Source organism: Notolepis coatsorum (assembly GCF_963971535.1).
Source record: "Notolepis coatsorum genome assembly, chromosome: 5".
NCBI classification, from domain to species: domain Eukaryota; kingdom Metazoa; phylum Chordata; class Actinopteri; order Aulopiformes; family Paralepididae; genus Notolepis; species Notolepis coatsorum.
The window spans coordinates 48,038,664-48,064,260 of NC_140169.1; the positions used below are offsets into that span (position 1 = coordinate 48,038,664).

The 25,597-nt window shown below is 62.8% G+C and overlaps 1 protein-coding gene across 1 annotated transcript in view; it reads left to right on the top strand.

The window, feature by feature from the left end:
* Positions 1-25,315, top strand: part of LOC311228168 (ankyrin repeat and SOCS box protein 2-like) — a gene marked incomplete at both ends in the record, with an annotated part of 88,235 nt that extends 62,920 nt beyond the window's left edge. The window contains 2 exons of the mRNA XM_084314079.1: positions 24,733-24,881; positions 24,923-25,315. Of these exons, the coding sequence (XP_084170205.1) occupies positions 24,733-24,881; positions 24,923-25,315 (542 nt within the window). The remainder of the gene's footprint in view (positions 1-24,732; positions 24,882-24,922) is intronic.
* Positions 25,316-25,597: the final 282 nt, after the last annotated feature.

Here is a 25,597-nt window from a genome sequence, read left to right on the forward strand (position 1 = left end):
CCCTGCCTCCCCTAACTCAGCCCTGCCTCCCCTAACTCAGCCCTGCCTCCCCTAACTCAGCCCTGCCTCCCCTAACTCAGCCTGCCTCCCCTAACTCAGCCCTGCCTCCCCTAACTCAGCCCTGCCTCCCCTAACTCAGCCCTGCCTCCCCTAACTCAGCCCACCCTGCCTCCCCTAACTCAGCCCTGCCTCCCCTAACTCAGCCTGCCTCCCCTAACTCAGCCCTGCCTCCCCTAACTCAGCCCTGCCTCCCTAACTCACCCTGCCTCCCCTAACTCAGCCCTGCCTCCCCTAACTCAGCCCTGCCTCCCCTAACTCAGCCCTGCCTCCCCTAACTCAGCCTGCCTCCCCTAACTCACCCCTGCCTCCCCTAACTCAGCCTGCCTCCCCTAACTCAGCCTGCCTCCCCTAACTCAGCCCTGCCTCCCCTAACTCAGCCTGCCTCCCCTAACTCAGCCCTGCCTCCCCTAACTCAGCCCTGCCTCCCCTAACTCAGCCCTGCCTCCCCTAACTCACCCTGCCTCCCCTAACTCAGCCCTGCCTCCCCTAACTCAGCCCTGCCTCCCCTAACTCAGCCCTGCCTCCCCTAACTCAGCCTGCCTCCCCTAACTCAGCCTGCCTGCCCTAACTCAGCCCTGCCTCCCCTAACTCAGCCCTGCCTCCCCTAACTCAACCCTGCCTCCCCTAACTCAGCCCTGCCTCCCCTAACTCAACCCTGCCTCCCCTAATTCAGCCCACCCTGCCTCCCCTAACTCAGCCTGCCTCCCCTAACTCAGCCCTGCCTCCCCTAACTCAGCCCACCCTGCCTCCCCTAACTCACCCCTGCCTCCCCTAACTCAGCCTGCCTCCCCTAACTCAGCCTGCCTCCCCTAACTCAGCCCTGCCTCCCCTAACTCAGCCCTGCCTCCCCTAACTCAGCCCTGCCTCCCCTAACTCAACCCTGCCTCCCCTAACTCAGCCCTGCCTCCCCTAACTCACCCCTGCCTCCCCTAACTCAGCCTGCCTCCCCTAACTCAGCACACCCTGCCTCCCCTAACTCAGCCCTGCCTCCCCTAACTCAGCCTGCCTCCCCTAACTCACCCCTGCCTCCCCTAACTCAGCCTGCCTCCCCTAACTCAGCACACCCTGCCTCCCCTAACTCAGCCCTGCCTCCCCTAACTCAGCCCTGCCTCCCCTAACTCAGCCCTGCCTCCCCTAACTCAGCCTGCCTCCCCTAACTCACCCCTGCCTCCCCTAACTCAGCCTGCCTCCCCTAACTCAGCCCTGCCTCCCCTAACTCAGCCCTGCCTCCCCTAACTCAACCCTGCCTCCCCTAACTCAGCCCACCCTGCCTGCCCTAACTCAGCCTGCCTCCCCTAACTCAGCCTGCCTCCCCTAACTCAGCCTGGCTCCCCTAACTCAGCCCTGCCTCCCCTAACTCAGCCTGCCTCCCCTAACTCAGCCCTGCCTCCCCTAACTCAGCCCTGCCTCCCCTAACTCAGCCCTGCCTCCCCTAACTCAGCCTGCCTCCCCTAACTCAGCCCTGCCTCCCCTAACTCAGCCTGCCTCCCCTAACTCAGCCGTGCCTCCCCTAACTCAGCCTGCCTCCCCTAACTCAGCCTGCCTCCCCTAACTCAGCCCTGCCTCCCCTAACTCAGCCCTGCCTCCCCTAACTCAGCCATGCCTCCCCTAACTCAACCCTGCCTCCCCTAACTCAGCCATGCCTCCCCTAACTCAGCCCTGCCTCCCCTAACTCAGCCCTGCCTCCCCTAACTCAGCCTGCCTCCCCTAACTCAGCCTGCCTCCCCTAACTCAGCCCTGCCTCCCCTAACTCAGCCATGCCTCCCCTAACTCACCCTGCCTCCCCTAACTCAGCCCTGCCTCCCCTAACTCAGCCCTGCCTCCCCTAACTCAGCCCTGCCTCCCCTAACTCACCCTGCCTCCCCTAACTCAGCCCTGCCTCCCCTAACTCAGCCCTGCCTCCCCTAACTCACCCTGCCTCCCCTAACTCAGCCCTGCCTCCCCTAACTCAGCCCTGCCTCCCCTAACTCAGCCCTGCCTCCCCTAACTCAGCCCTGCCTCCCCTAACTCAGCCTGCCTCCCCTAACTCAGCCCTGCCTCCCCCAACTCAGCCCACCCAGCCTCCCCTAACTCAGCCCTGCCTCACCTAACTCAGCCTGCCTCCCCTAACTCAGCCTGCCTCCCCTAACTCAGCCCTGCCTCCCCTAACTCACCCCTGCCTCCCCTAACTCAGCCCTGCCTCCCCTAACTCAGCCCTGCCTCCCCTAACTCAGCCTGCCTCCCCTAACTCAGCCTGCCTCCCCTAACTCACCCTGCCTCCCCTAACTCACCCCTGCCTCCCCTAACTCAGCCCTGCCTCCCCTAACTCAGCCTGCCTCCCCTAACTCAGCCCACCCTGCCTCCCCTAACTCAGCCTGCCTCCCCTAACTCAGCCCTGCCTCCCCTAACTCAGCCCTGCCTCCCCTAACTCAGCCCTGCCTCCCCTAACTCAACCCTGCCTCCCCTAACTCAGCCCTGCCTCCCCTAACTCACCCCTGCCTCCCCTAACTCAGCCTGCCTCCCCTAACTCAGCACACCTTGCCTCCCCTAACTCAGCCCTGCCTCCCCTAACTCAGCCTGCCTCCCCTAACTCAGCCCTGCCTCCCCTAACTCAGCCCTGCCTCCCCTAACTCAGCCCTGCCTCCCCTAACTCAGCCCTGCCTCCCCTAACTCAGCCTGCCTCCCCTAACTCAGCCCTGCCTCCCCTAACTCAGCCCTGCCTCCCCTAACTCAGCCCTGCCTCCCCTAACTCAGCCCACCCTGCCTCCCCTAACTCAGCCTGCCTCCCCTAACTCAGCCTGCCTCCCCTAACTCAGCCCTGCCTCCCCTAACTCAGCCCTGCCTCCCCTAACTCACCCTGCCTCCCCTAACTCAGCCCTGCCTCCCCTAACTCAGCCCTGCCTCCCCTAACTCAGCCCTGCCTACCCTAACTCAGCCTGCCTCCCCTAACTCACCCCTGCCTCCCCTAACTCAGCCTGCCTCCCCTAACTCAGCCTGCCTCCCCTAACTCAGCCTGCCTCCCCTAACTCAGCCTGCCTCCCCTAACTCAGCCCTGCCTCCCCTATCTCAGCCCTGCCTCCCCTAACTCAGCCCTGCCTCCCCTAACTCACCCTGCCTCCCCTAACTCAGCCCTGCCTCCCCTAACTCAGCCCTGCCTCCCCTAACTCAGCCCTGCCTCCCCTAACTCAGCCTGCCTCCCCTAACTCAGCCTGCCTGCCCTAACTCAGCCCTGCCTCCCCTAACTCAGCCCTGCCTCCCCTAACTCAACCCTGCCTCCCCTAACTCAGCCCTGCCTCCCCTAACTCAACCCTGCCTCCCCTAATTCAGCCCACCCTGCCTCCCCTAACTCAGCCTGCCTCCCCTAACTCAGCCCTGCCTCCCCTAACTCAGCCCACCCTGCCTCCCCTAACTCACCCCTGCCTCCCCTAACTCAGCCTGCCTCCCCTAACTCAGCCTGCCTCCCCTAACTCAGCCCTGCCTCCCCTAACTCAGCCCTGCCTCCCCTAACTCAGCCCTGCCTCCCCTAACTCAACCCTGCCTCCCCTAACTCAGCCCTGCCTCCCCTAACTCACCCCTGCCTCCCCTAACTCAGCCTGCCTCCCCTAACTCAGCACACCCTGCCTCCCCTAACTCAGCCCTGCCTCCCCTAACTCAGCCTGCCTCCCCTAACTCACCCCTGCCTCCCCTAACTCAGCCTGCCTCCCCTAACTCAGCACACCCTGCCTCCCCTAACTCAGCCCTGCCTCCCCTAACTCAGCCCTGCCTCCCCTAACTCAGCCCTGCCTCCCCTAACTCAGCCTGCCTCCCCTAACTCACCCCTGCCTCCCCTAACTCAGCCTGCCTCCCCTAACTCAGCCTGCCTCCCCTAACTCAGCCTGCCTCCCCTAACTCAGCCATGCCTCCCCTAACTCACCCTGCCTCCCCTAACTCACCCCTGCCTCCCCTAACTCAGCCTGCCTCCCCTAACTCAGCCCTGCCTCCCCTAACTCAGCCTGCCTCCCCTAACTCAGCCCTGCCTCCCCTAACTCAGCCTGCCTCCCCTAACTCAGCCTGCCTCCCCTAACTCACCCCTGCCTCCCCTAACTCAGCCTGCCTCCCCTAACTCAGCCTGCCTGCCTCCCCTAACTCAGCCCTGCCTCCCCTAACTCAACCCTGCCTCCCCTAACTCAGCCATGCCTCCCCTAACTCACCCTGCCTCCCCTAACTCAGCCCTGCCTCCCCTAACTCAGCCCTGCCTCCCCTAACTCAGCCTGCCTCCCCTAACTCAGCCTGCCTGCCTCCCCTAACTCAGCCCTGCCTCCCCTAACTCAACCCTGCCTCCCCTAACTCAGCCATGCCTCCCCTAACTCACCCTGCCTCCCCTAACTCAGCCCTGCCTCCCCTAACTCAGCCCTGCCTCCCCTAACTCAGCCCACCCTGCCTGCCCTAACTCACCCTGCCTCCCCTAACTCAGCCCTGCCTCCCCTAACTCAGCCCTGCCTCCCCTAACTCAGCCTGCCTCCCCTAACTCAGCCCTGCCTTCCTAACTCAGCCCACCCAGCCTCCCCTAACTCAACCCTGCCTCCCCTAACTCAGCCTGCCTCCCCTAACTCAGCCTGCCTCCCCTAACTCAGCCCTGCCTCCCCTAACTCAGCCTGCCTCCCCTAACTCAGCCCGGCCTCCCCTAACTCAGCCCTGCCTCCCCTAACTCAGCCCTGCCTCCCCTAACTCACCCCTGCCTCCCCTAACTCAGCCCTGCCTCCCCTAACTCAGCCCTGCCTCCCCTAACTCAGCCTGCCTCCCCTAACTCAGCCACCTGCCTCCCCTAACTCAGCCTGCCTCCCCTAACTCAGCCCTGCCTCCCCTAACTCACCCCTGCCTCCCCTAACTCAGCCCTGCCTCCCCTAACTCAGCCATGCCTCCCCTAACTCACCCTGCCTCCCCTAACTCAACCCTGCCTCCCCTAACTCAGCCCTGCCTCCCCTAACTCAACCCTGCCTCCCCTAACTCAGCCCACCCTGACTCCCCTAACTCAGCCTGCCTCCCCTAACTCAGCCCTGCCTCCCCTAACTCAGCCCACCCTGCCTCCCCTAACTCAGCCTGCCTCCCCTAACTCAGCCCTGCCTCCCCTAACTCAACCCTGCCTCCCCTAACTCAGCCTGCCTCCCCTAACTCAGCCCTGCCTCCCCTAACTCAGCCCTGCCTCCCCTAACTCAGCCTGCCTCCCCAAACTCAGCCCTGCCTCCCCTAACTCAGCCTGCCTCCCCTAACTCACCCCTGCCTCCCCTAACTCACCCCTGCCTCCCCTAACTCAGCCTGCCTCCCCTAACTCACCCCTGCCTCCCCTAACTCAGCCTGCCTCCCCTAACTCAGCCCTGCCTCCCCTAACTCAGCCACCTGCCTCCCCTAACTCAGCCCTGCCTCCCCTAACTCAGCCTGCCTCCCCTAACTCAGCCCTGCCTCCCCTAACTCACCCTGCCTCCCCTAACTCACCCCTGCCTCCCCTAACTCAGCCTGCCTCCCCTAACTCAGCCCTGCCTCCCCTAACTCAGCCCTGCCTCCCCTAACTCAGCCCTGCCTCACCTAACTCAGCCTGCCTCCCCTAACTCAGCCCTGCCTCCCCTAACTCAGCCTGCCTCCCCTAACTCAGCCCTGCCTCCCCTAACTCAGCCCTGCCTCCCCTAACTCAGCCTGCCTCCCCTAACTCACCCTGCCTCCCCTAACTCACCCCTGCCTCCCCTAACTCAGCCCTGCCTCCCCTAACTCAGCCTGCCTCCCCTAACTCAGCCTGCCTCCCCTAACTCAGCCTGCCTCCCCTAACTCAGCCTGCCTCCCCTAACTCAGCCCTGCCTCCCCTAACTCAGCCTGCCTCCCCTAACTCACCCTGCCTCCCCTAACTCAGCCCTGCCTCCCCTAACTCAGCCCTGCCTCCCCTAACTCAGCCACCTGCCTCCCCTAACTCAGCCCTGCCTCCCCTAACTCAGCCTGCCTCCCCTAACTCAGCCCTGCCTCCCCTAACTCACCCTGCCTCCCCTAACTCACCCCTGCCTCCCCTAACTCAGCCTGCCTCCCCTAACTCAGCCCTGCCTCCCCTAACTCAGCCCTGCCTCCCCTAACTCAGCCCTGCCTCACCTAACTCAGCCTGCCTCCCCTAACTCAGCCCTGCCTCCCCTAACTCACCCTGCCTCCCCTAACTCACCCCTGCCTCCCCTAACTCAGCCCTGCCTCCCCTAACTCAGCCCTGCCTCCCCTAACTCAGCCTGCCTCCCCTAACTCAGCCCTGCCTCCCCTAACTCAGCCTGCCTCCCCTAACTCAGCCTGCCTCCCCTAACTCAGCCTGCCTCCCCTAACTCACCCTGCCTCCCCTAACCCACCCCTGCCTCCCCTAACTCAGCCCTGCCTCCCCTAACTCAGCCTGCCTCCCCTAACTCAGCCCTGCCTCCCCTAACTCAGCCTGCCTCCCCTAACTCAGCCCTGCCTCCCCTAACTCAGCCCTGCCTCCCCTAACTCAGCCTGCCTCCCCTAACTCAGCCTGCCTCCCCTAACTCAGCCTGCCTCCCCTAACTCACCCTGCCTCCCCTAACTCAGCCCACCCTGCCTCCCCTAACTCAGCCTGCCTCCCCTAACTCAGCCCACCCTGCCTCCCCTAACTCAGCCTGCCTCCCCTAACTCACCCTGCCTCCCCTAACTCAGCCCACCCTGCCTCCCCTAACTCAGCCTGCCTCCCCTAACTCAGCCCTGCCTCCCCTAACTCAGCCCACCCTGCCTCCCCTAACTCACCCCTGCCTCCCCTAACTCAGCCTGCCTCCCCTAACTCAGCCTGCCTCCCCTAACTCAGCCCTGCCTCCCCTAACTCAGCCCTGCCTCCCCTAACTCAGCCCTGCCTCCCCTAACTCAACCCTGCCTCCCCTAACTCAGCCCTGCCTCCCCTAACTCACCCCTGCCTCCCCTAACTCAGCCTGCCTCCCCTAACTCAGCCCTGCCTCCCCTAACTCAGCCCACCCTGCCTCCCCTAACTCACCCCTGCCTCCCCTAACTCAGCCTGCCTCCCCTAACTCAGCCTGCCTCCCCTAACTCAGCCCTGCCTCCCCTAACTCAGCCCTGCCTCCCCTAACTCAGCCCTGCCTCCCCTAACTCAACCCTGCCTCCCCTAACTCAGCCCTGCCTCCCCTAACTCACCCCTGCCTCACCTAACTCACCCCTGCCTCACCTAACTCAGCACACCCTGCCTCCCCTAACTCAGCCTGCCTCCCCTAACTCACCCCTGCCTCCCCTAACTCAGCCTGCCTCCCCTAACTCAGCACACCCTGCCTCCCCTAACTCAGCCCTGCCTCCCCTAACTCAGCCCTGCCTCCCCTAACTCAGCCCTGCCTCCCCTAACTCAGCCCTGCCTCCCCTAACTCAGCCTGCCTCCCCTAACTCACCCCTGCCTCCCCTAACTCACCCTGCCTCCCCTAACTCAACCCTGCCTCCCCTAACTCAGCCCTGCCTCCCCTAACTCACCCCTGCCTCCCCTAACTCAGCCTGCCTCCCCTAACTCAGCCCTGCCTCCCCTAACTCACCCTGCCTCCCCTAACTCACCCCTGCCTCCCCTAACTCAGCCTGCCTCCCCTAACTCAGCCCTGCCTCCCCTAACTCAGCCTGCCTCCCCTAACTCAGCCCTGCCTCCCCTAACTCAGCCTGCCTCCCCTAACTCAGCCTGCCTCCCCTAACTCACCCCTGCCTCCCCTAACTCAGCCTGCCTCCCCTAACTCAGCCTGCCTGCCTGCCCTAACTCAGCCCTGCCTCCCCTAACTCAACCCTGCCTCCCCTAACTCAGCCATGCCTCCCCTAACTCACCCTGCCTCCCCTAACTCAGCCCTGCCTCCCCTAACTCAGCCCTGCCTCCCCTAACTCAGCCTGCCTCCCCTAACTCAGCCTGCCTGCCTCCCCTAACTCAGCCCTGCCTCCCCTAACTCAACCCTGCCTCCCCTAACTCAGCCATGCCTCCCCTAACTCACCCTGCCTCCCCTAACTCAGCCCTGCCTCCCCTAACTCAGCCCTGCCTCCCCTAACTCAGCCCACCCTGCCTGCCCTAACTCACCCTGCCTGCCCTAACTCACCCTGCCTCCCCTAACTCAGCCCTGCCTCCCCTAACTCAGCCTGCCTCCCCTAACTCAGCCCTGCCTCCCCTAACTCAGCCCACCCAGCCTCCCCTAACTCAACCCTGCCTCCCCTAACTCAGCCTGCCTCCCCTAAGTCAGCCTGCCTCCCCTAACTCAGCCCTGCCTCCCCTAACTCAGCCTGCCTCCCCTAACTCAGCCCGGCCTCCCCTAACTCAGCCCTGCCTCCCCTAACTCAGCCCTGCCTCCCCTAACTCACCCCTGCCTCCCCTAACTCAGCCCTGCCTCCCCTAACTCACCCCTGCCTCCCCTAACTCAGCCCTGCCTCCCCTAACTCAGCCCTGCCTCCCCTAACTCAGCCCTGCCTCCCCTAACTCAGCCTGCCTCCCCTAACTCAGCCACCTGCCTCCCCTAACTCAGCCCTGCCTCCCCTAACTCACCCCTGCCTCCCCTAACTCAGCCCTGCCTCCCCTAACTCAGCCCTGCCTCCCCTAACTCACCCTGCCTCCCCTAACTCAACCCTGCCTCCCCTAACTCAGCCCTGCCTCCCCTAACTCAACCCTGCCTCCCCTAACTCAGCCCACCCTGACTCCCCTAACTCAGCCTGCCTCCCCTAACTCAGCCCTGCCTCCCCTAACTCAGCCCACCCTGCCTCCCCTAACTCAGCCTGCCTCCCCTAACTCAGCCCTGCCTCCCCGAACTCAACCCTGCCTCCCCTAACTCAGCCTGCCTCCCCTAACTCAGCCCTGCCTCCCCTAACTCAGCCCTGCCTCCCCTAACTCAGCCTGCCTCCCCAAACTCAGCCCTGCCTCCCCTAACTCAGCCTGCCTCCCCTAACTCACCCCTGCCTCCCCTAACTCACCCCTGCCTCCCCTAACTCAGCCTGCCTCCCCTAACTCACCCCTGCCTCCCCTAACTCAGCCTGCCTCCCCTAACTCAGCCCTGCCTCCCCTAACTCAGCCACCTGCCTCCCCTAACTCAGCCCTGCCTCCCCTAACTCAGCCTGCCTCCCCTAACTCAGCCCTGCCTCCCCTAACTCACCCTGCCTCCCCTAACTCACCCCTGCCTCCCCTAACTCAGCCTGCCTCCCCTAACTCAGCCCTGCCTCCCCTAACTCAGCCCTGCCTCACCTAACTCAGCCTGACTCCCCTAACTCACCCTCCCTCCCCTAACTCAGCCTGCCTCCCCTAACTCAGCCCTGCCTGCCTCCCCTAACTCAGCCCTGCCTGCCTCCCCTAACTCAGCCTGCCTCCCCTAACTCAGCCCTGCCTGCCTCCCCTAACTCAGCCCTGCCTGCCTCCCCTAACTCACCCCTGCCTCCCCTTACTCACCCTGCCTCCCCTAACTCAGCCTGCCTCCCCTAACTCAGCCCTGCCTCCCCTAACTCAGCCTGCCTCCCCTAACTCAGCCTGCCTCCCCTAACTCAGCCTGCCTCCCCTAACTCAGCCCTGCCTCCCCTAACTCAGCCCTGCCTCCCCTAACTCAAAGCCCTGCCTCCCCTAACTCAGCCCAGCCTCCCCTAACTCAGCCCTGCCTCACCTAACTCACCCCTGCCTCCCCTAACTCAGCCCTGCCTCCCCTAACTCAGCCCTGCCTCCCCTAACTCAGCCCTGCCTCCCCTAACTCAGCCTGCCTCCCCTAACTCAGCCCTGCCTCCCCTAACTCAGCCTGCCTCCCCTAACTCAGCCCTGCCTCCCCTAACTCACCCTGCTTCCCCTAACTCACCCCTGCCTCCCCTAACTCAGCCCTGCCTGCCCTAACTCAGCCCTGCCTCCCCTAACTCAGCCCTGCCTCCCCTAACTCACCCCTGCCTCCCCTAACTCAGCCCTGCCTCCCCTAACTCAGCCTGCCTCCCCTAACTCACCCTGCCTCCCCTAACTCACCCCTGCCTCCCCTAACTCAGCCCTGCCTCCCCTAACTCAGCCTGCCTCCCCTAACTCAGCCTGCCTCCCCTAACTCAGCCTGCCTCCCCTAACTCAGCCTGCCTCCCCTAACTCAGCCCTGCCTCCCCTAACTCAGCCTGCCTCCCCTAACTCACCCTGCCTCCCCTAACTCAGCCCTGCCTCCCCTAACTCAGCCCTGCCTCCCCTAACTCAGCCACCTGCCTCCCCTAACTCAGCCCTGCCTCCCCTAACTCAGCCTGCCTCCCCTAACTCAGCCCTGCCTCCCCTAACTCACCCTGCCTCCCCTAACTCACCCCTGCCTCCCCTAACTCAGCCTGCCTCCCCTAACTCAGCCCTGCCTCCCCTAACTCAGCCCTGCCTCCCCTAACTCAGCCCTGCCTCACCTAACTCAGCCTGCCTCCCCTAACTCAGCCCTGCCTCCCCTAACTCACCCTGCCTCCCCTAACTCACCCCTGCCTCCCCTAACTCAGCCCTGCCTCCCCTAACTCAGCCCTGCCTCCCCTAACTCAGCCTGCCTCCCCTAACTCAGCCCTGCCTCCCCTAACTCAGCCTGCCTCCCCTAACTCAGCCTGCCTCCCCTAACTCAGCCTGCCTCCCCTAACTCACCCTGCCTCCCCTAACCCACCCCTGCCTCCCCTAACTCAGCCCTGCCTCCCCTAACTCAGCCTGCCTCCCCTAACTCAGCCCTGCCTCCCCTAACTCAGCCTGCCTCCCCTAACTCAGCCCTGCCTCCCCTAACTCAGCCCTGCCTCCCCTAACTCAGCCTGCCTCCCCTAACTCAGCCTGCCTCCCCTAACTCAGCCTGCCTCCCCTAACTCACCCTGCCTCCCCTAACTCAGCCCACCCTGCCTCCCCTAACTCAGCCTGCCTCCCCTAACTCAGCCCACCCTGCCTCCCCTAACTCAGCCTGCCTCCCCTAACTCACCCTGCCTCCCCTAACTCAGCCCACCCTGCCTCCCCTAACTCAGCCTGCCTCCCCTAACTCAGCCCTGCCTCCCCTAACTCAGCCCACCCTGCCTCCCCTAACTCACCCCTGCCTCCCCTAACTCAGCCTGCCTCCCCTAACTCAGCCTGCCTCCCCTAACTCAGCCCTGCCTCCCCTAACTCAGCCCTGCCTCCCCTAACTCAGCCCTGCCTCCCCTAACTCAACCCTGCCTCCCCTAACTCAGCCCTGCCTCCCCTAACTCACCCCTGCCTCCCCTAACTCAGCCTGCCTCCCCTAACTCAGCCCTGCCTCCCCTAACTCAGCCCACCCTGCCTCCCCTAACTCACCCCTGCCTCCCCTAACTCAGCCTGCCTCCCCTAACTCAGCCTGCCTCCCCTAACTCAGCCCTGCCTCCCCTAACTCAGCCCTGCCTCCCCTAACTCAGCCCTGCCTCCCCTAACTCAACCCTGCCTCCCCTAACTCAGCCCTGCCTCCCCTAACTCACCCCTGCCTCACCTAACTCACCCCTGCCTCACCTAACTCAGCACACCCTGCCTCCCCTAACTCAGCCTGCCTCCCCTAACTCACCCCTGCCTCCCCTAACTCAGCCTGCCTCCCCTAACTCAGCACACCCTGCCTCCCCTAACTCAGCCCTGCCTCCCCTAACTCAGCCCTGCCTCCCCTAACTCAGCCCTGCCTCCCCTAACTCAGCCCTGCCTCCCCTAACTCAGCCTGCCTCCCCTAACTCACCCCTGCCTCCCCTAACTCACCCTGCCTCCCCTAACTCAACCCTGCCTCCCCTAACTCAGCCCTGCCTCCCCTAACTCACCCCTGCCTCCCCTAACTCAGCCTGCCTCCCCTAACTCAGCCCTGCCTCCCCTAACTCACCCTGCCTCCCCTAACTCACCCCTGCCTCCCCTAACTCAGCCTGCCTCCCCTAACTCAGCCCTGCCTCCCCTAACTCAGCCTGCCTCCCCTAACTCAGCCCTGCCTCCCCTAACTCAGCCTGCCTCCCCTAACTCAGCCTGCCTCCCCTAACTCACCCCTGCCTCCCCTAACTCAGCCTGCCTCCCCTAACTCAGCCTGCCTGCCTGCCCTAACTCAGCCCTGCCTCCCCTAACTCAACCCTGCCTCCCCTAACTCAGCCATGCCTCCCCTAACTCACCCTGCCTCCCCTAACTCAGCCCTGCCTCCCCTAACTCAGCCCTGCCTCCCCTAACTCAGCCTGCCTCCCCTAACTCAGCCTGCCTGCCTCCCCTAACTCAGCCCTGCCTCCCCTAACTCAACCCTGCCTCCCCTAACTCAGCCATGCCTCCCCTAACTCACCCTGCCTCCCCTAACTCAGCCCTGCCTCCCCTAACTCAGCCCTGCCTCCCCTAACTCAGCCCACCCTGCCTGCCCTAACTCACCCTGCCTGCCCTAACTCACCCTGCCTCCCCTAACTCAGCCCTGCCTCCCCTAACTCAGCCTGCCTCCCCTAACTCAGCCCTGCCTCCCCTAACTCAGCCCACCCAGCCTCCCCTAACTCAACCCTGCCTCCCCTAACTCAGCCTGCCTCCCCTAAGTCAGCCTGCCTCCCCTAACTCAGCCCTGCCTCCCCTAACTCAGCCTGCCTCCCCTAACTCAGCCCGGCCTCCCCTAACTCAGCCCTGCCTCCCCTAACTCAGCCCTGCCTCCCCTAACTCACCCCTGCCTCCCCTAACTCAGCCCTGCCTCCCCTAACTCACCCCTGCCTCCCCTAACTCAGCCCTGCCTCCCCTAACTCAGCCCTGCCTCCCCTAACTCAGCCCTGCCTCCCCTAACTCAGCCTGCCTCCCCTAACTCAGCCACCTGCCTCCCCTAACTCAGCCCTGCCTCCCCTAACTCACCCCTGCCTCCCCTAACTCAGCCCTGCCTCCCCTAACTCAGCCCTGCCTCCCCTAACTCACCCTGCCTCCCCTAACTCAACCCTGCCTCCCCTAACTCAGCCCTGCCTCCCCTAACTCAACCCTGCCTCCCCTAACTCAGCCCACCCTGACTCCCCTAACTCAGCCTGCCTCCCCTAACTCAGCCCTGCCTCCCCTAACTCAGCCCACCCTGCCTCCCCTAACTCAGCCTGCCTCCCCTAACTCAGCCCTGCCTCCCCGAACTCAACCCTGCCTCCCCTAACTCAGCCTGCCTCCCCTAACTCAGCCCTGCCTCCCCTAACTCAGCCCTGCCTCCCCTAACTCAGCCTGCCTCCCCAAACTCAGCCCTGCCTCCCCTAACTCAGCCTGCCTCCCCTAACTCACCCCTGCCTCCCCTAACTCACCCCTGCCTCCCCTAACTCAGCCTGCCTCCCCTAACTCACCCCTGCCTCCCCTAACTCAGCCTGCCTCCCCTAACTCAGCCCTGCCTCCCCTAACTCAGCCACCTGCCTCCCCTAACTCAGCCCTGCCTCCCCTAACTCAGCCTGCCTCCCCTAACTCAGCCCTGCCTCCCCTAACTCACCCTGCCTCCCCTAACTCACCCCTGCCTCCCCTAACTCAGCCTGCCTCCCCTAACTCAGCCCTGCCTCCCCTAACTCAGCCCTGCCTCACCTAACTCAGCCTGACTCCCCTAACTCACCCTCCCTCCCCTAACTCAGCCTGCCTCCCCTAACTCAGCCCTGCCTGCCTCCCCTAACTCAGCCCTGCCTGCCTCCCCTAACTCAGCCTGCCTCCCCTAACTCAGCCCTGCCTGCCTCCCCTAACTCAGCCCTGCCTGCCTCCCCTAACTCACCCCTGCCTCCCCTTACTCACCCTGCCTCCCCTAACTCAGCCTGCCTCCCCTAACTCAGCCCTGCCTCCCCTAACTCAGCCTGCCTCCCCTAACTCAGCCTGCCTCCCCTAACTCAGCCTGCCTCCCCTAACTCAGCCCTGCCTCCCCTAACTCAGCCCTGCCTCCCCTAACTCAAAGCCCTGCCTCCCCTAACTCAGCCCAGCCTCCCCTAACTCAGCCCTGCCTCACCTAACTCACCCCTGCCTCCCCTAACTCAGCCCTGCCTCCCCTAACTCAGCCCTGCCTCCCCTAACTCAGCCCTGCCTCCCCTAACTCAGCCTGCCTCCCCTAACTCAGCCCTGCCTCCCCTAACTCAGCCTGCCTCCCCTAACTCAGCCCTGCCTCCCCTAACTCACCCTGCTTCCCCTAACTCACCCCTGCCTCCCCTAACTCAGCCCTGCCTGCCCTAACTCAGCCCTGCCTCCCCTAACTCAGCCCTGCCTCCCCTAACTCACCCCTGCCTCCCCTAACTCAGCCCTGCCTCGCCTAACTCAGCCCACCCTGCCTCCCCTAACTCACCCCTGCCTCCCCTAACTCAGCCCTGCCTCCCCTAACTCAGCCCACCCTGCCTGCCCTAACTCAACCCTGCCTCCCCTAACTCAGCCCTGCCTCCCCTAACTCAACCCTGCCTCCCCTAACTCAACCCTGCCTCCCCTAACTCAGCCCTGCCTCCCCTAACTCACCCTGCCTCCCCTAACTCACCCTGCCTCCCCTAACTCACCCCTGCCTCCCCTAACTCAGCCCTGCCTCCCCTAACTCAGCAATGCCTCCCCTAACTCAGCCTGCCTCCCCTAACTCAGCCCACCCAGCCTCCCCTAACTCAGCCCTGCCTCCCCTAACTCAGCCCTGCCTCCCCTAACTCAGCCCACCCAGCCTCCCCTAACTCAGCCTGCCTCCCCTAACTCACCCCTGCCTCCCCTAACTCAGCCCTGCCTCCCCTAACTCAGCCCTGCCTCCCCTAACTCAGCCCTGCCTCCCCTAACTCAGCCCTGCCTCCCCTAACTCAACCCTGCCTCCCCTAACTCAGCCCTGCCTCCCCTAACTCACCCCTGCCTCCCCTAACTCAGCCCTGCCTCCCCTAACTCAGCCTGCCTCCCCTAACTCAGCCCTGCCTCCCCTAACTCAACCTTGCCTCCCCTAACTCAGCCCTGCCTCCCCTAACTCACCCTGCCTCCCCTAACTCAGCCCACCCTGCCTCCCCTAACTCAGCCCTGCCTCCCCTAACTCAGCCCTGCCTCCCCTAACTCAGCCCACCCTGCCTCCCCTAACTCAGCCCTGCCTCCCCTAACTCAGCCTGCCTCCCCTAACTCAGCCCACCCTGCCTCCCCTAACTCAGCCCTGCCTCCCCTAACTCAGCCCTGCCTCCCCTAACTCACCCTGCCTGCCTCCCCTAACTCAGCCTGCCTCCCCTAACTCAGCCTGCCTCCCCTAACTCAGCCTGCCTTCCCTAACTCAGCCTGCCTCCCCTAACTCAGCCTGCCTCCCCTAACTCAGCACACCCTGCCTCCCCTAACTCAGCCTGCCTCCCCTAACTCAGCCTGCCTCCCCTAACTCAGCCCTGCCTCCCCTAACTCAGCCCTGCCTCCCCTAACTCAGCCCTGCCTCCCCTAACTCAGCCCTGCCTCACCTAACTCAGCCCTGCCTCCCCTAACTCAGCCCTGCCTCCCCTAACTCAGCCTGCCTCCCCTAACTCAGCCCTGCCTCCCCTAACTCAGCCCTGCCTCCCCTAACTCAACCCTGCCTCCCCTAACTCAGCCCACCCTGCCTGCCCTAACTCAGCCTGCCTCCCCTAACTCAGCCTGCCTCCCCTAACTCAGCCTGGCTCCCCTAACTCAGCCCTGCCTCCCCTAACTCAGCCTGCCTCCCCTAACTCAGCCCTGCCTCCCCTAACTCAGCCCTGCCTCCCCTAACTCAGCCCTGCCTCCCCTAACTCAGCCTGCCTCCCCTAACTCAGCCCTGCCTCCCCTAACTCAGCCTGCCTCCCCTAACTCAGCCGTGCCTCCCCTAACTCAGCCTGCCTCCCCTAACTCAGCCTGCCTCCCCTAACTCAGCCCTGCCTCCCCTAACTCAGCCCTGCCTCCCCTAACTCAGCCATGCCTCCCCTAACTCAACCCTGCCTCCCCTAACTCAGCCATGCCTCCCCTAACTCCTAACTCAGCCCTGCCTCCCCTAACTCAGCCTGCCTCCCCTAACTCAGCCTGCCTCCCCTAACTCAGCCCTGCCTCCCCTAACTCAGCCATGCCTCCCCTAACTCACCCTGCCTCCCCTAACTCAGCCCTGCCTCCCCTAACTCAGCCCTGCCTCCCCTAACTCAGCCCTGCCTCCCCTAACTCACCCTGCCTCCCCTAACTCAGCCCTGCCTCCCCTAACTCAGCCCTGCCTCCCCTAACTCACCCTGCCTCCCCTAACTCAGCCCTGCCTCCCCTAACTCAGCCCTGCCTCCCCTAACTCAGCCCTGCCTCCCCTAACTCAGCCCTGCCTCCCCTAACTCAGCCTGCCTCCCCTAACTCAGCCCTGCCTCCCCCAACTCAGCCCACCCAGCCTCCCCTAACTCAGCCCTGCCTCACCTAACTCAGCCTGCCTCCCCTAACTCAGCCTGCCTCCCCTAACTCAGCCCTGCCTCCCCTAACTCACCCCTGCCTCCCCTAACTCAGCCCTGCCTCCCCTAACTCAGCCCTGCCTCCCCTAACTCAGCCTGCCTCCCCTAACTCACCCTGCCTCCCCTAACTCACCCCTGCCTCCCCTAACTCAGCCCTGCCTCCCCTAACTCAGCCTGCCTCCCCTAACTCAGCCCACCCTGCCTCCCCTAACTCAGCCTGCCTCCCCTAACTCAGCCCTGCCTCCCCTAACTCAGCCCTGCCTCCCCTAACTCAGCCCTGCCTCCCCTAACTCAACCCTGCCTCCCCTAACTCAGCCCTGCCTCCCCTAACTCACCCCTGCCTCCCCTAACTCAGCCTGCCTCCCCTAACTCAGCACACCTTGCCTCCCCTAACTCAGCCCTGCCTCCCCTAACTCAGCCTGCCTCCCCTAACTCAGCCCTGCCTCCCCTAACTCAGCCCTGCCTCCCCTAACTCAGCCCTGCCTCCCCTAACTCAGCCCTGCCTCCCCTAACTCAGCCTGCCTCCCCTAACTCAGCCCTGCCTCCCCTAACTCAGCCCTGCCTCCCCTAACTCAGCCCTGCCTCCCCTAACTCAGCCCACCCTGCCTCCCCTAACTCAGCCTGCCTCCCCTAACTCAGCCTGCCTCCCCTAACTCAGCCCTGCCTCCCCTAACTCAGCCCTGCCTCCCCTAACTCACCCTGCCTCCCCTAACTCAGCCCTGCCTCCCCTAACTCAGCCCTGCCTCCCCTAACTCAGCCCTGCCTCCCCTAACTCAGCCCTGCCTACCCTAACTCAGCCTGCCTCCCCTAACTCACCCCTGCCTCCCCTAACTCAGCCTGCCTCCCCTAACTCAGCCTGCCTCCCCTAACTCAGCCTGCCTCCCCTAACTCAGCCTGCCTCCCCTAACTCAGCCCTGCCTCCCCTATCTCAGCCCTGCCTCCCCTAACTCAGCCCTGCCTCCCCTAACTCACCCTGCCTCCCCTAACTCAGCCCTGCCTCCCCTAACTCAGCCCTGCCTCCCCTAACTCAGCCCTGCCTCCCCTAACTCAGCCTGCCTCCCCTAACTCAGCCTGCCTGCCCTAACTCAGCCCTGCCTCCCCTAACTCAGCCCTGCCTCCCCTAACTCAACCCTGCCTCCCCTAACTCAGCCCTGCCTCCCCTAACTCAACCCTGCCTCCCCTAATTCAGCCCACCCTGCCTCCCCTAACTCAGCCTGCCTCCCCTAACTCAGCCCTGCCTCCCCTAACTCAGCCCACCCTGCCTCCCCTAACTCACCCCTGCCTCCCCTAACTCAGCCTGCCTCCCCTAACTCAGCCTGCCTCCCCTAACTCAGCCCTGCCTCCCCTAACTCAGCCCTGCCTCCCCTAACTCAGCCCTGCCTCCCCTAACTCAACCCTGCCTCCCCTAACTCAGCCCTGCCTCCCCTAACTCACCCCTGCCTCCCCTAACTCAGCCTGCCTCCCCTAACTCAGCACACCCTGCCTCCCCTAACTCAGCCCTGCCTCCCCTAACTCAGCCTGCCTCCCCTAACTCACCCCTGCCTCCCCTAACTCAGCCTGCCTCCCCTAACTCAGCACACCCTGCCTCCCCTAACTCAGCCCTGCCTCCCCTAACTCAGCCCTGCCTCCCCTAACTCAGCCCTGCCTCCCCTAACTCAGCCTGCCTCCCCTAACTCACCCCTGCCTCCCCTAACTCAGCCTGCCTCCCCTAACTCAGCCTGCCTCCCCTAACTCAGCCTGCCTCCCCTAACTCAGCCCTGCCTCCCCTAACTCACCCTGCCTCCCCTAACTCACCCTGCCTCCCCTAACTCAGCCTGCCTCCCCTAACTCAGCCCTGCCTCCCCTAACTCAGCCTGCCTCCCCTAACTCAGCCCTGCCTCCCCTAACTCAGCCTGCCTCCCCTAACTCACCCCTGCCTCCCCTAACTCAGCCTGCCTCCCCTAACTCAGCCTGCCTGCCTCCCCTAACTCAGCCCTGCCTCCCCTAACTCAACCCTGCCTCCCCTAACTCAGCCATGCCTCCCCTAACTCACCCTGCCTCCCCTAACTCAGCCCTGCCTCCCCTAACTCAGCCCTGCCTCCCCTAACTCAGCCTGCCTCCCCTAACTCAGCCTGCCTGCCTCCCCTAACTCAGCCCTGCCTCCCCTAACTCAACCCTGCCTCCCCTAACTCAGCCATGCCTCCCCTAACTCACCCTGCCTCCCCTAACTCAGCCCTGCCTCCCCTAACTCAGCCCTGCCTCCCCTAACTCAGCCCACCCTGCCTGCCCTAACTCACCCTGCCTCCCCTAACTCAGCCCTGCCTCCCCTAACTCAGCCCTGCCTCCCCTAACTCAGCCTGCCTCCCCTAACTCAGCCCTGCCTTCCTAACTCAGCCCACCCAGCCTCCCCTAACTCAACCCTGCCTCCCCTAACTCAGCCTGCCTCCCGTAACTCAGCCTGCCTCCCCTAACTCAGCCCTGCCTCCCCTAACTCAGCCTGCCTCCCCTAACTCAGCCCGGCCTCCCCTAACTCAGCCCTGCCTCCCCTAACTCAGCCCTGCCTCCCCTAACTCACCCCTGCCTCCCCTAACTCAGCCTTGCCTCCCCTAACTCAGCCCTGCCTCCCCTAACTCAGCCTGCTTCCCCTAACTCAGCCACCTGCCTCCCCTAACTCAGCCTGCCTCCCCTAACTCAGCCCTGCCTCCCCTAACTCACCCCTGCCTCCCCTAACTCAGCCCTGCCTCCCCTAACTCAGCCATGCCTCCCCTAACTCACCCTGCCTCCCCTAACTCAACCCTGCCTCCCCTAACTCAGCCCTGCCTCCCCTAACTCAACCCTGCCTCCCCTAACTCAGCCCACCCTGACTCCCCTAACTCAGCCTGCCTCCCCTAACTCAGCCCTGCCTCCCCTAACTCAGCCCACCCTGCCTCCCCTAACTCAGCCTGCCTCCCCTAACTCAGCCCTGCCTCCCCTAACTCAACCCTGCCTCCCCTAACTCAGCCTGCCTCCCCTAACTCAGCCCTGCCTCCCCTAACTCAGCCCTGCCTCCCCTAACTCAGCCTGCCTCCCCAAACTCAGCCCTGCCTCCCCTAACTCAGCCTGCCTCCCCTAACTCACCCCTGCCTCCCCTAACTCACCCTGCCTCCCCTAACTCAGCCTGCCTCCCCTAACTCACCCCTGCCTCCCCTAACTCAGCCCTGCCTCCCCTAACTCAGCCCACCCAGCCTCCCCTAACTCAACCCTGCCTCCCCTAACTCAGCCTGCCTCCCCTAAGTCAGCCTGCCTCCCCTAACTCAGCCCTGCCTCCCCTAACTCAGCCTGCCTCCCCTAACTCAGCCCGGCCTCCCCTAACTCAGCCCTGCCTCCCCTAACTCAGCCCTGCCTCCCCTAACTCACCCCTGCCTCCCCTAACTCAGCCCTGCCTCCCCTAACTCACCCCTGCCTCCCCTAACTCAGCCCTGCCTCCCCTAACTCAGCCCTGCCTCCCCTAACTCAGCCCTGCCTCCCCTAACTCAGCCTGCCTCCCCTAACTCAGCCACCTGCCTCCCCTAACTCAGCCCTGCCTCCCCTAACTCACCCTGCCTCCCCTAACTCAGCCCTGCCTCCCCTAACTCAGCCCTGCCTCCCCTAACTCACCCTGCCTCCCCTAACTCAACCCTGCCTCCCCTAACTCAGCCCTGCCTCCCCTAACTCAACCCTGCCTCCCCTAACTCAGCCCACCCTGCCTCCCCTAACTCAGCCTGCCTCCCCTAACTCAGCCCTGCCTCCCCTAACTCAGCCCACCTGCCTCCCCTAACTCAGCCTGCCTCCCCTAACTCAGCCCTGCCTCCCCGAACTCAACCCTGCCTCCCCTAACTCAGCCTGCCTCCCCTAACTCAGCCCTGCCTCCCCTAACTCAGCCCTGCCTCCCCTAACTCAGCCTGCCTCCCAAACTCAGCCCTGCCTCCCCTAACTCAGCCTGCCTCCCCTAACTCACCCCTGCCTCCCCTAACTCACCCCTGCCTCCCCTAACTCAGCCTGCCTCCCCTAACTCACCCCTGCCTCCCCTAACTCAGCCTGCCTCCCTAACTCAGCCCTGCCTCCCCTAACTCAGCCACCTGCCTCCCCTAACTCAGCCCTGCCTCCCCTAACTCAGCCTGCCTCCCTAACTCAGCCCTGCCTCCCCTAACTCACCCTGCCTCCCTAACTCACCCCTGCCTCCCCTAACTCAGCCTGCCTCCCCTAACTCAGCCCTGCCTCCCCTAACTCAGCCCTGCCTCACCTAACTCAGCCTGACTCCCCTAACTCACCCTCCTCCCCTAACTCAGCCTGCCTCCCCTAACTCAGCCCACCCTGCCTCCCCTAACTCAGCCTGCCTCCCCTAACTCAGCCCTGCCTCCCCTAACTCAGCCCTGCCTCCCCTAACTCAGCCCTGCCTCCCCTAACTCAACCCTGCCTCCCCTAACTCAGCCCTGCCTCCCCTAACTCACCCCTGCCTCCCCTAACTCAGCCTGCCTCCCCTAACTCAGCACACCTTGCCTCCCCTAACTCAGCCCTGCCTCCCCTAACTCAGCCTGCCTCCCCTAACTCAGCCCTGCCTCCCCTAACTCAGCCCTGCCTCCCCTAACTCAGCCCTGCCTCCCCTAACTCAGCCCTGCCTCCCCTAACTCAGCCTGCCTTCAGCCTGCCTCCCCTAACTCAGCCTGCCTCCCCTAACTCAGCCCTGCCTCCCCTAACTCAGCCCTGCCTCCCCTAACTCAGCCATGCCTCCCCTAACTCAACCCTGCCTCCCCTAACTCAGCCCTGCCTCCCCTAACTCACCCCTGCCTCCCCTAACTCAGCCTGCCTCCCCTAACTCAGCACACCCTGCCTCCCCTAACTCAGCCCTGCCTCCCCTAACTCAGCCTGCCTCCCCTAACTCACCCCTGCCTCCCCTAACTCAGCCTGCCTCCCCTAACTCAGCACACCCTGCCTCTCCTAACTCAGCCCTGCCTCCCCTAACTCAGCCCTGCCTCCCCTAACTCAGCCCTGCCTCCCCTAACTCAGCCCTGCCTCCCCTAACTCAGCCTGCCTCCCCTAACTCACCCCTGCCTCCCCTAACTCAGCCTGCCTCCCCTAACTCAGCCTGCCTCCCCTAACTCAGCCTGCCTCCCCTAACTCAGCCCTGCCTCCCCTAACTCACCCTGCCTCCCCTAACTCACCCCTGCCTCCCCTAACTCAGCCTGCCTCCCCTAACTCAGCCCTGCCTCCCCTAACTCAGCCTGCCTCCCCTAACTCAGCCCTGCCTCCCCCAACTCAGCCTGCCTCCCCTAACTCAGCCTGCCTCCCCTAACTCACCCCTGCCTCCCCTAACTCAGCCTGCCTCCCCTAACTCAGCCCACCCTGCCTCCCCTAACTCAGCCCTGCCTCCCCTAACTCAGCCCTGCCTCCCCTAACTCAACCCTGCCTCCCCTAACTCACCCTGCCTCCCCTAACTCAGCCCTGCCTCCCCTAACTCAGCCCTGCCTCCCCTAACTCAGCCTGCCTCCCCTAACTCAGCCTGCCTGCCTCCCCTAACTCAGCCCTGCCTCCCCTAACTCAACCCTGCCTCCCCTAACTCAGCCATGCCTCCCCTAACTCACCCCTGCCTCCCCTAACTCAGCCTGCCTCCCCTAACTCACCCCTGCCTCCCCTAACTCAGCCTGCCTCCCCTAACTCAGCCCTGCCTCCCCTAACTCAGCCACCTGCCTCCCCTAACTCAGCCCTGCCTCCCCTAACTCAGCCTGCCTCCCCTAACTCAGCCCTGCCTCCCCTAACTCAGCCCTGCCTCCCCTAACTCAGCCCACCCTGCCTCCCCTAACTCAGCCCTGCCTGCCTCCCCTAACTCACCCCTGCCTCCCCTAACTCACCCTGCCTCCCCTAACTCACCCCTGCCTCCCCTAACTCAGCCTGCCTCCCCTAACTCAGCCCTGCCTCCCCTAACTCAGCCCTGCCTCCCCTAACTCAGCCCTGCCTCACCTAACTCAGCCTGCCTCCCCTAACTCAGCCCTGCCTCCCCTAACTCACCCTGCCTCCCCTAACTCACCCCTGCCTCCCATAACTCAGCCCTGCCTCCCCTAACTCAGCCTGCCTCCCCTAACTCAGCCTGCCTCCCCTAACTCAGCCTGCCTCCCCTAACTCACCCTGCCTCCCCTAACTCACCCCTGCCTCCCCTAACTCAGCCCTGCCTCCCCTAACTCAGCCCTGCCTCCCCTAACTCAGCCTGCCTCCCCTAACTCAGCCCTGCCTCCCCTAACTCACCCTGCCTCCCCTAACTCAGCCCTGCCTCCCCTAACTCAGCCTGACTCCCCTAACTCAGCCTGCCTCCCCTAACTCAGCCTGCCTCCCCTAACTCACCCTGCCTCCCCTAACTCAGCCCACCCTGCCTCCCCTAACTCAGCCCTGCCTCCCCTAACTCAGCCCACCCTGCCTCCCCTAACTCAGCCTGCCTCCCCTAACTCAGCCTGCCTCCCCTAACTGTCCCCTAACTCAGCCCTGCCTCCCCTAACTCAGCCCTGCCTCCCCTAACTCAGCCACCTGCCTCCCCTAACTCAGCCCTGCCTCCCCTAACTCAGCCTGCCTCCCCTAACTCAGCCCTGCCTCCCCTAACTCACCCTGCCTCCCCTAACTCACCCCTGCCTCCCCTAACTCAGCCTGCCTCCCCTAACTCAGCCCTGCCTCCCCTAACTCAGCCCTGCCTCCCCTAACTCAGCCTGCCTCCCCTAACTCAGCCTGCCTCCCCTAACTCACCCTGCCTCCCCTAACTCAGCCTGCCTCCCCTAACTCACCCCTGCCTCCCCTAACTCAGCCTGCCTCCCCTAACTCAGCCCTGCCTCCCCTAACTCAGCCTGCCTCCCCTAACTCACCCCTGCCTCCCCTAACTCAGCCCTGCCTCCCCTAACTCAGCCTGCCTCCCCTAACTCAGCCTGGCTCCCCTAACTCAGCCTGCCTCCCCTAACTCACCCTGCCTCCCCTAACTCAGCCTGCCTCCCCTAACTCAGCCCTGCCTCCCCTAACTCAGCCCTGCCTCACCTAACTCAGCCTGCCTCCCCTAACTCAGCCCTGCCTCCCCTAACTCACCCTGCCTCCCCTAACTCACCCCTGCCTCCCCTAACTCAGCCCTGCCTCCCCTAACTCAGCCTGCCTCCCCTAACTCAGCCTGCCTCCCCTAACTCAGCCTGCCTCCCCTAACTCACTCAGCCTGCCTCCCCTAACTCAGCCTGCCTCCCCTAACTCAGCCTGCCTCCCCTAACTCAGCCCTGCCTCCCCTAACTCAGCCTGCCTCCCCTAACTCACCCCTGCCTCCCCTAACTCAGCCCTGCCTCCCCTAACTCAGCCCTGCCTCCCCTAACTCAGCCTGCCTCCCCTAACTCAGCCTGCCTCCCCTAACTCACCCCTGCCTCCCCTAACTCAGCCTGCCTCCCCTAACTCACCCCTGCCTCCCCTAACTCAGCCCTGCCTCCCCTAACTCAGCCTGCCTCCCCTAACTCAGCCCTGCCTCCCCTAACTCAGCCCTGCCTCCCCTAACTCAGCCCTGCCTGCCTGCGCTGTAATTACAGATCCAAGATCTGCATGTGGCCCTTTCAGACGAGAGCCCCGCGTAACTCAATTACAGGGTCCTTTGCGAGGCTGAGGCCGGGAAGACACAGCGGCATCGATGAGGAACTGGATCAGGGAGTGTGGTGGTGGCGTCACATTCCTGGAGGAGGCTTCCGAGGCCGAGACCACTTATTATCGATAATTATTGATAACTGCGTGAAATCGACAAGTGGCATCATAGTGAATGAATGAATGAATGAAAACTTTATTTAACAGATTGCAGAATGGGTACAATACAGTACGGCTCAATACATACAATTGTTAAGGGGAGGCAGACCAGAGAAAGACTTTCGTCTTGTTTACATCAGGGTCCCCCATTTTCAATTCATATAGTGGCATCAATACTAGGTCTTGTAGCATGTTTCAGTTAAAACATCCCCATTTCATGTAAATTCTGTTGAATTGCAACTCTGCACCGTGCGTTCAACATGCAGCGCACTCCTGCATCACATCCAGAGACCAGACTGTAACATGAGAAGCATCACTGTGGTCGTTTTGAACAGGGAAATCTGTAACACTAAAGATGGCGGCAACAACAAAGACATGCTGCCAAATTAAGCATCACCGACCGCGGGACCTCTTAAGGACGATTTGCGTGCTGGCGCCCGACCTTACAGACCACAACCTTACAGACCACAACCGTATGATTATGAGCCTGCTAGGGGTCCAAGAGACCAACCGACCAGGACTAGCAGGATGAATGGCCTGCGAGGAACAGACCGGCAACACGGCAGAAAGAAATAAAACCTCAGTGCGTTGTTATCTCAACAGGATGGATTCAAAGGAGATGATGGATGTGCGTTTGTTGTTCCGTCTTCAGCCCGCCCTCAGAGTTCTACATCCTGCCCTCAGAGTTCTACATCCTGCTCTCAGAATTCTACATCCTGCTCTCAGAGTTCTACATCCTGCTCTCAGAGTTCTACATCCTGCCCTCAGAGTTCTACATCCTGCTCTCAGAGTTCTACATCCTGCCCCTCAGAGTTCTACATCCTGCCCTCAGACTTCTACATCCTGCTCTCAGAGTTCTACATCCTGCCCCTCAGAGTTCTACATCCTGCTCTCAGAGTTCTACATCCTGCCCTCAGAGTTCTACATCCTGCCCTCAGAGTTCTACATCCTGCCCTCAGAGTTCTATATCCTGCCCTCAGAGTTCTACATCCTGCCCTCGGAGTTCTACATCCTGCCCTCAGAGTTCTACATCCTGCCCTCAGAGTTCTACATCCTGCCCTCAGAGATCTACATCCTGCCCTCAGAGTTCTACATCCTGTCCCCAGAGTTCTCCATCCTGCTCTCAGAGATCTACATCCTGCCCTCAGAGTTCTACATCCTGTCCCCAGAGTTCTACATCCTGCTCTCAGAGTTCTACATCCTGCTCTCAGAGTCATGGACCGCGGAATGCATTTGGAATAAGTAGGGCCAACTTTCGGGGTTAAAAAAAAAGAAATTATTAGATTATATTTTTTTTGCTCTGCGCAGTTTTGGCGCCCTCCTCTATATCTGCAACCATTATTTTTACATAAAAAAAATTCTAACATAAGGGAAAATGAGCCAAAAAACTGTGATGCACCGAGTGAATCCACAGTCACTTGCTCCTCAATAGCAAACCAACGTATGTTGACCATGAAGGACTGGTTCTAACCGAACCGTTCGTTATACAAGAATCACAGAGACATTTCAAAGGTCCTCACAGACGCTA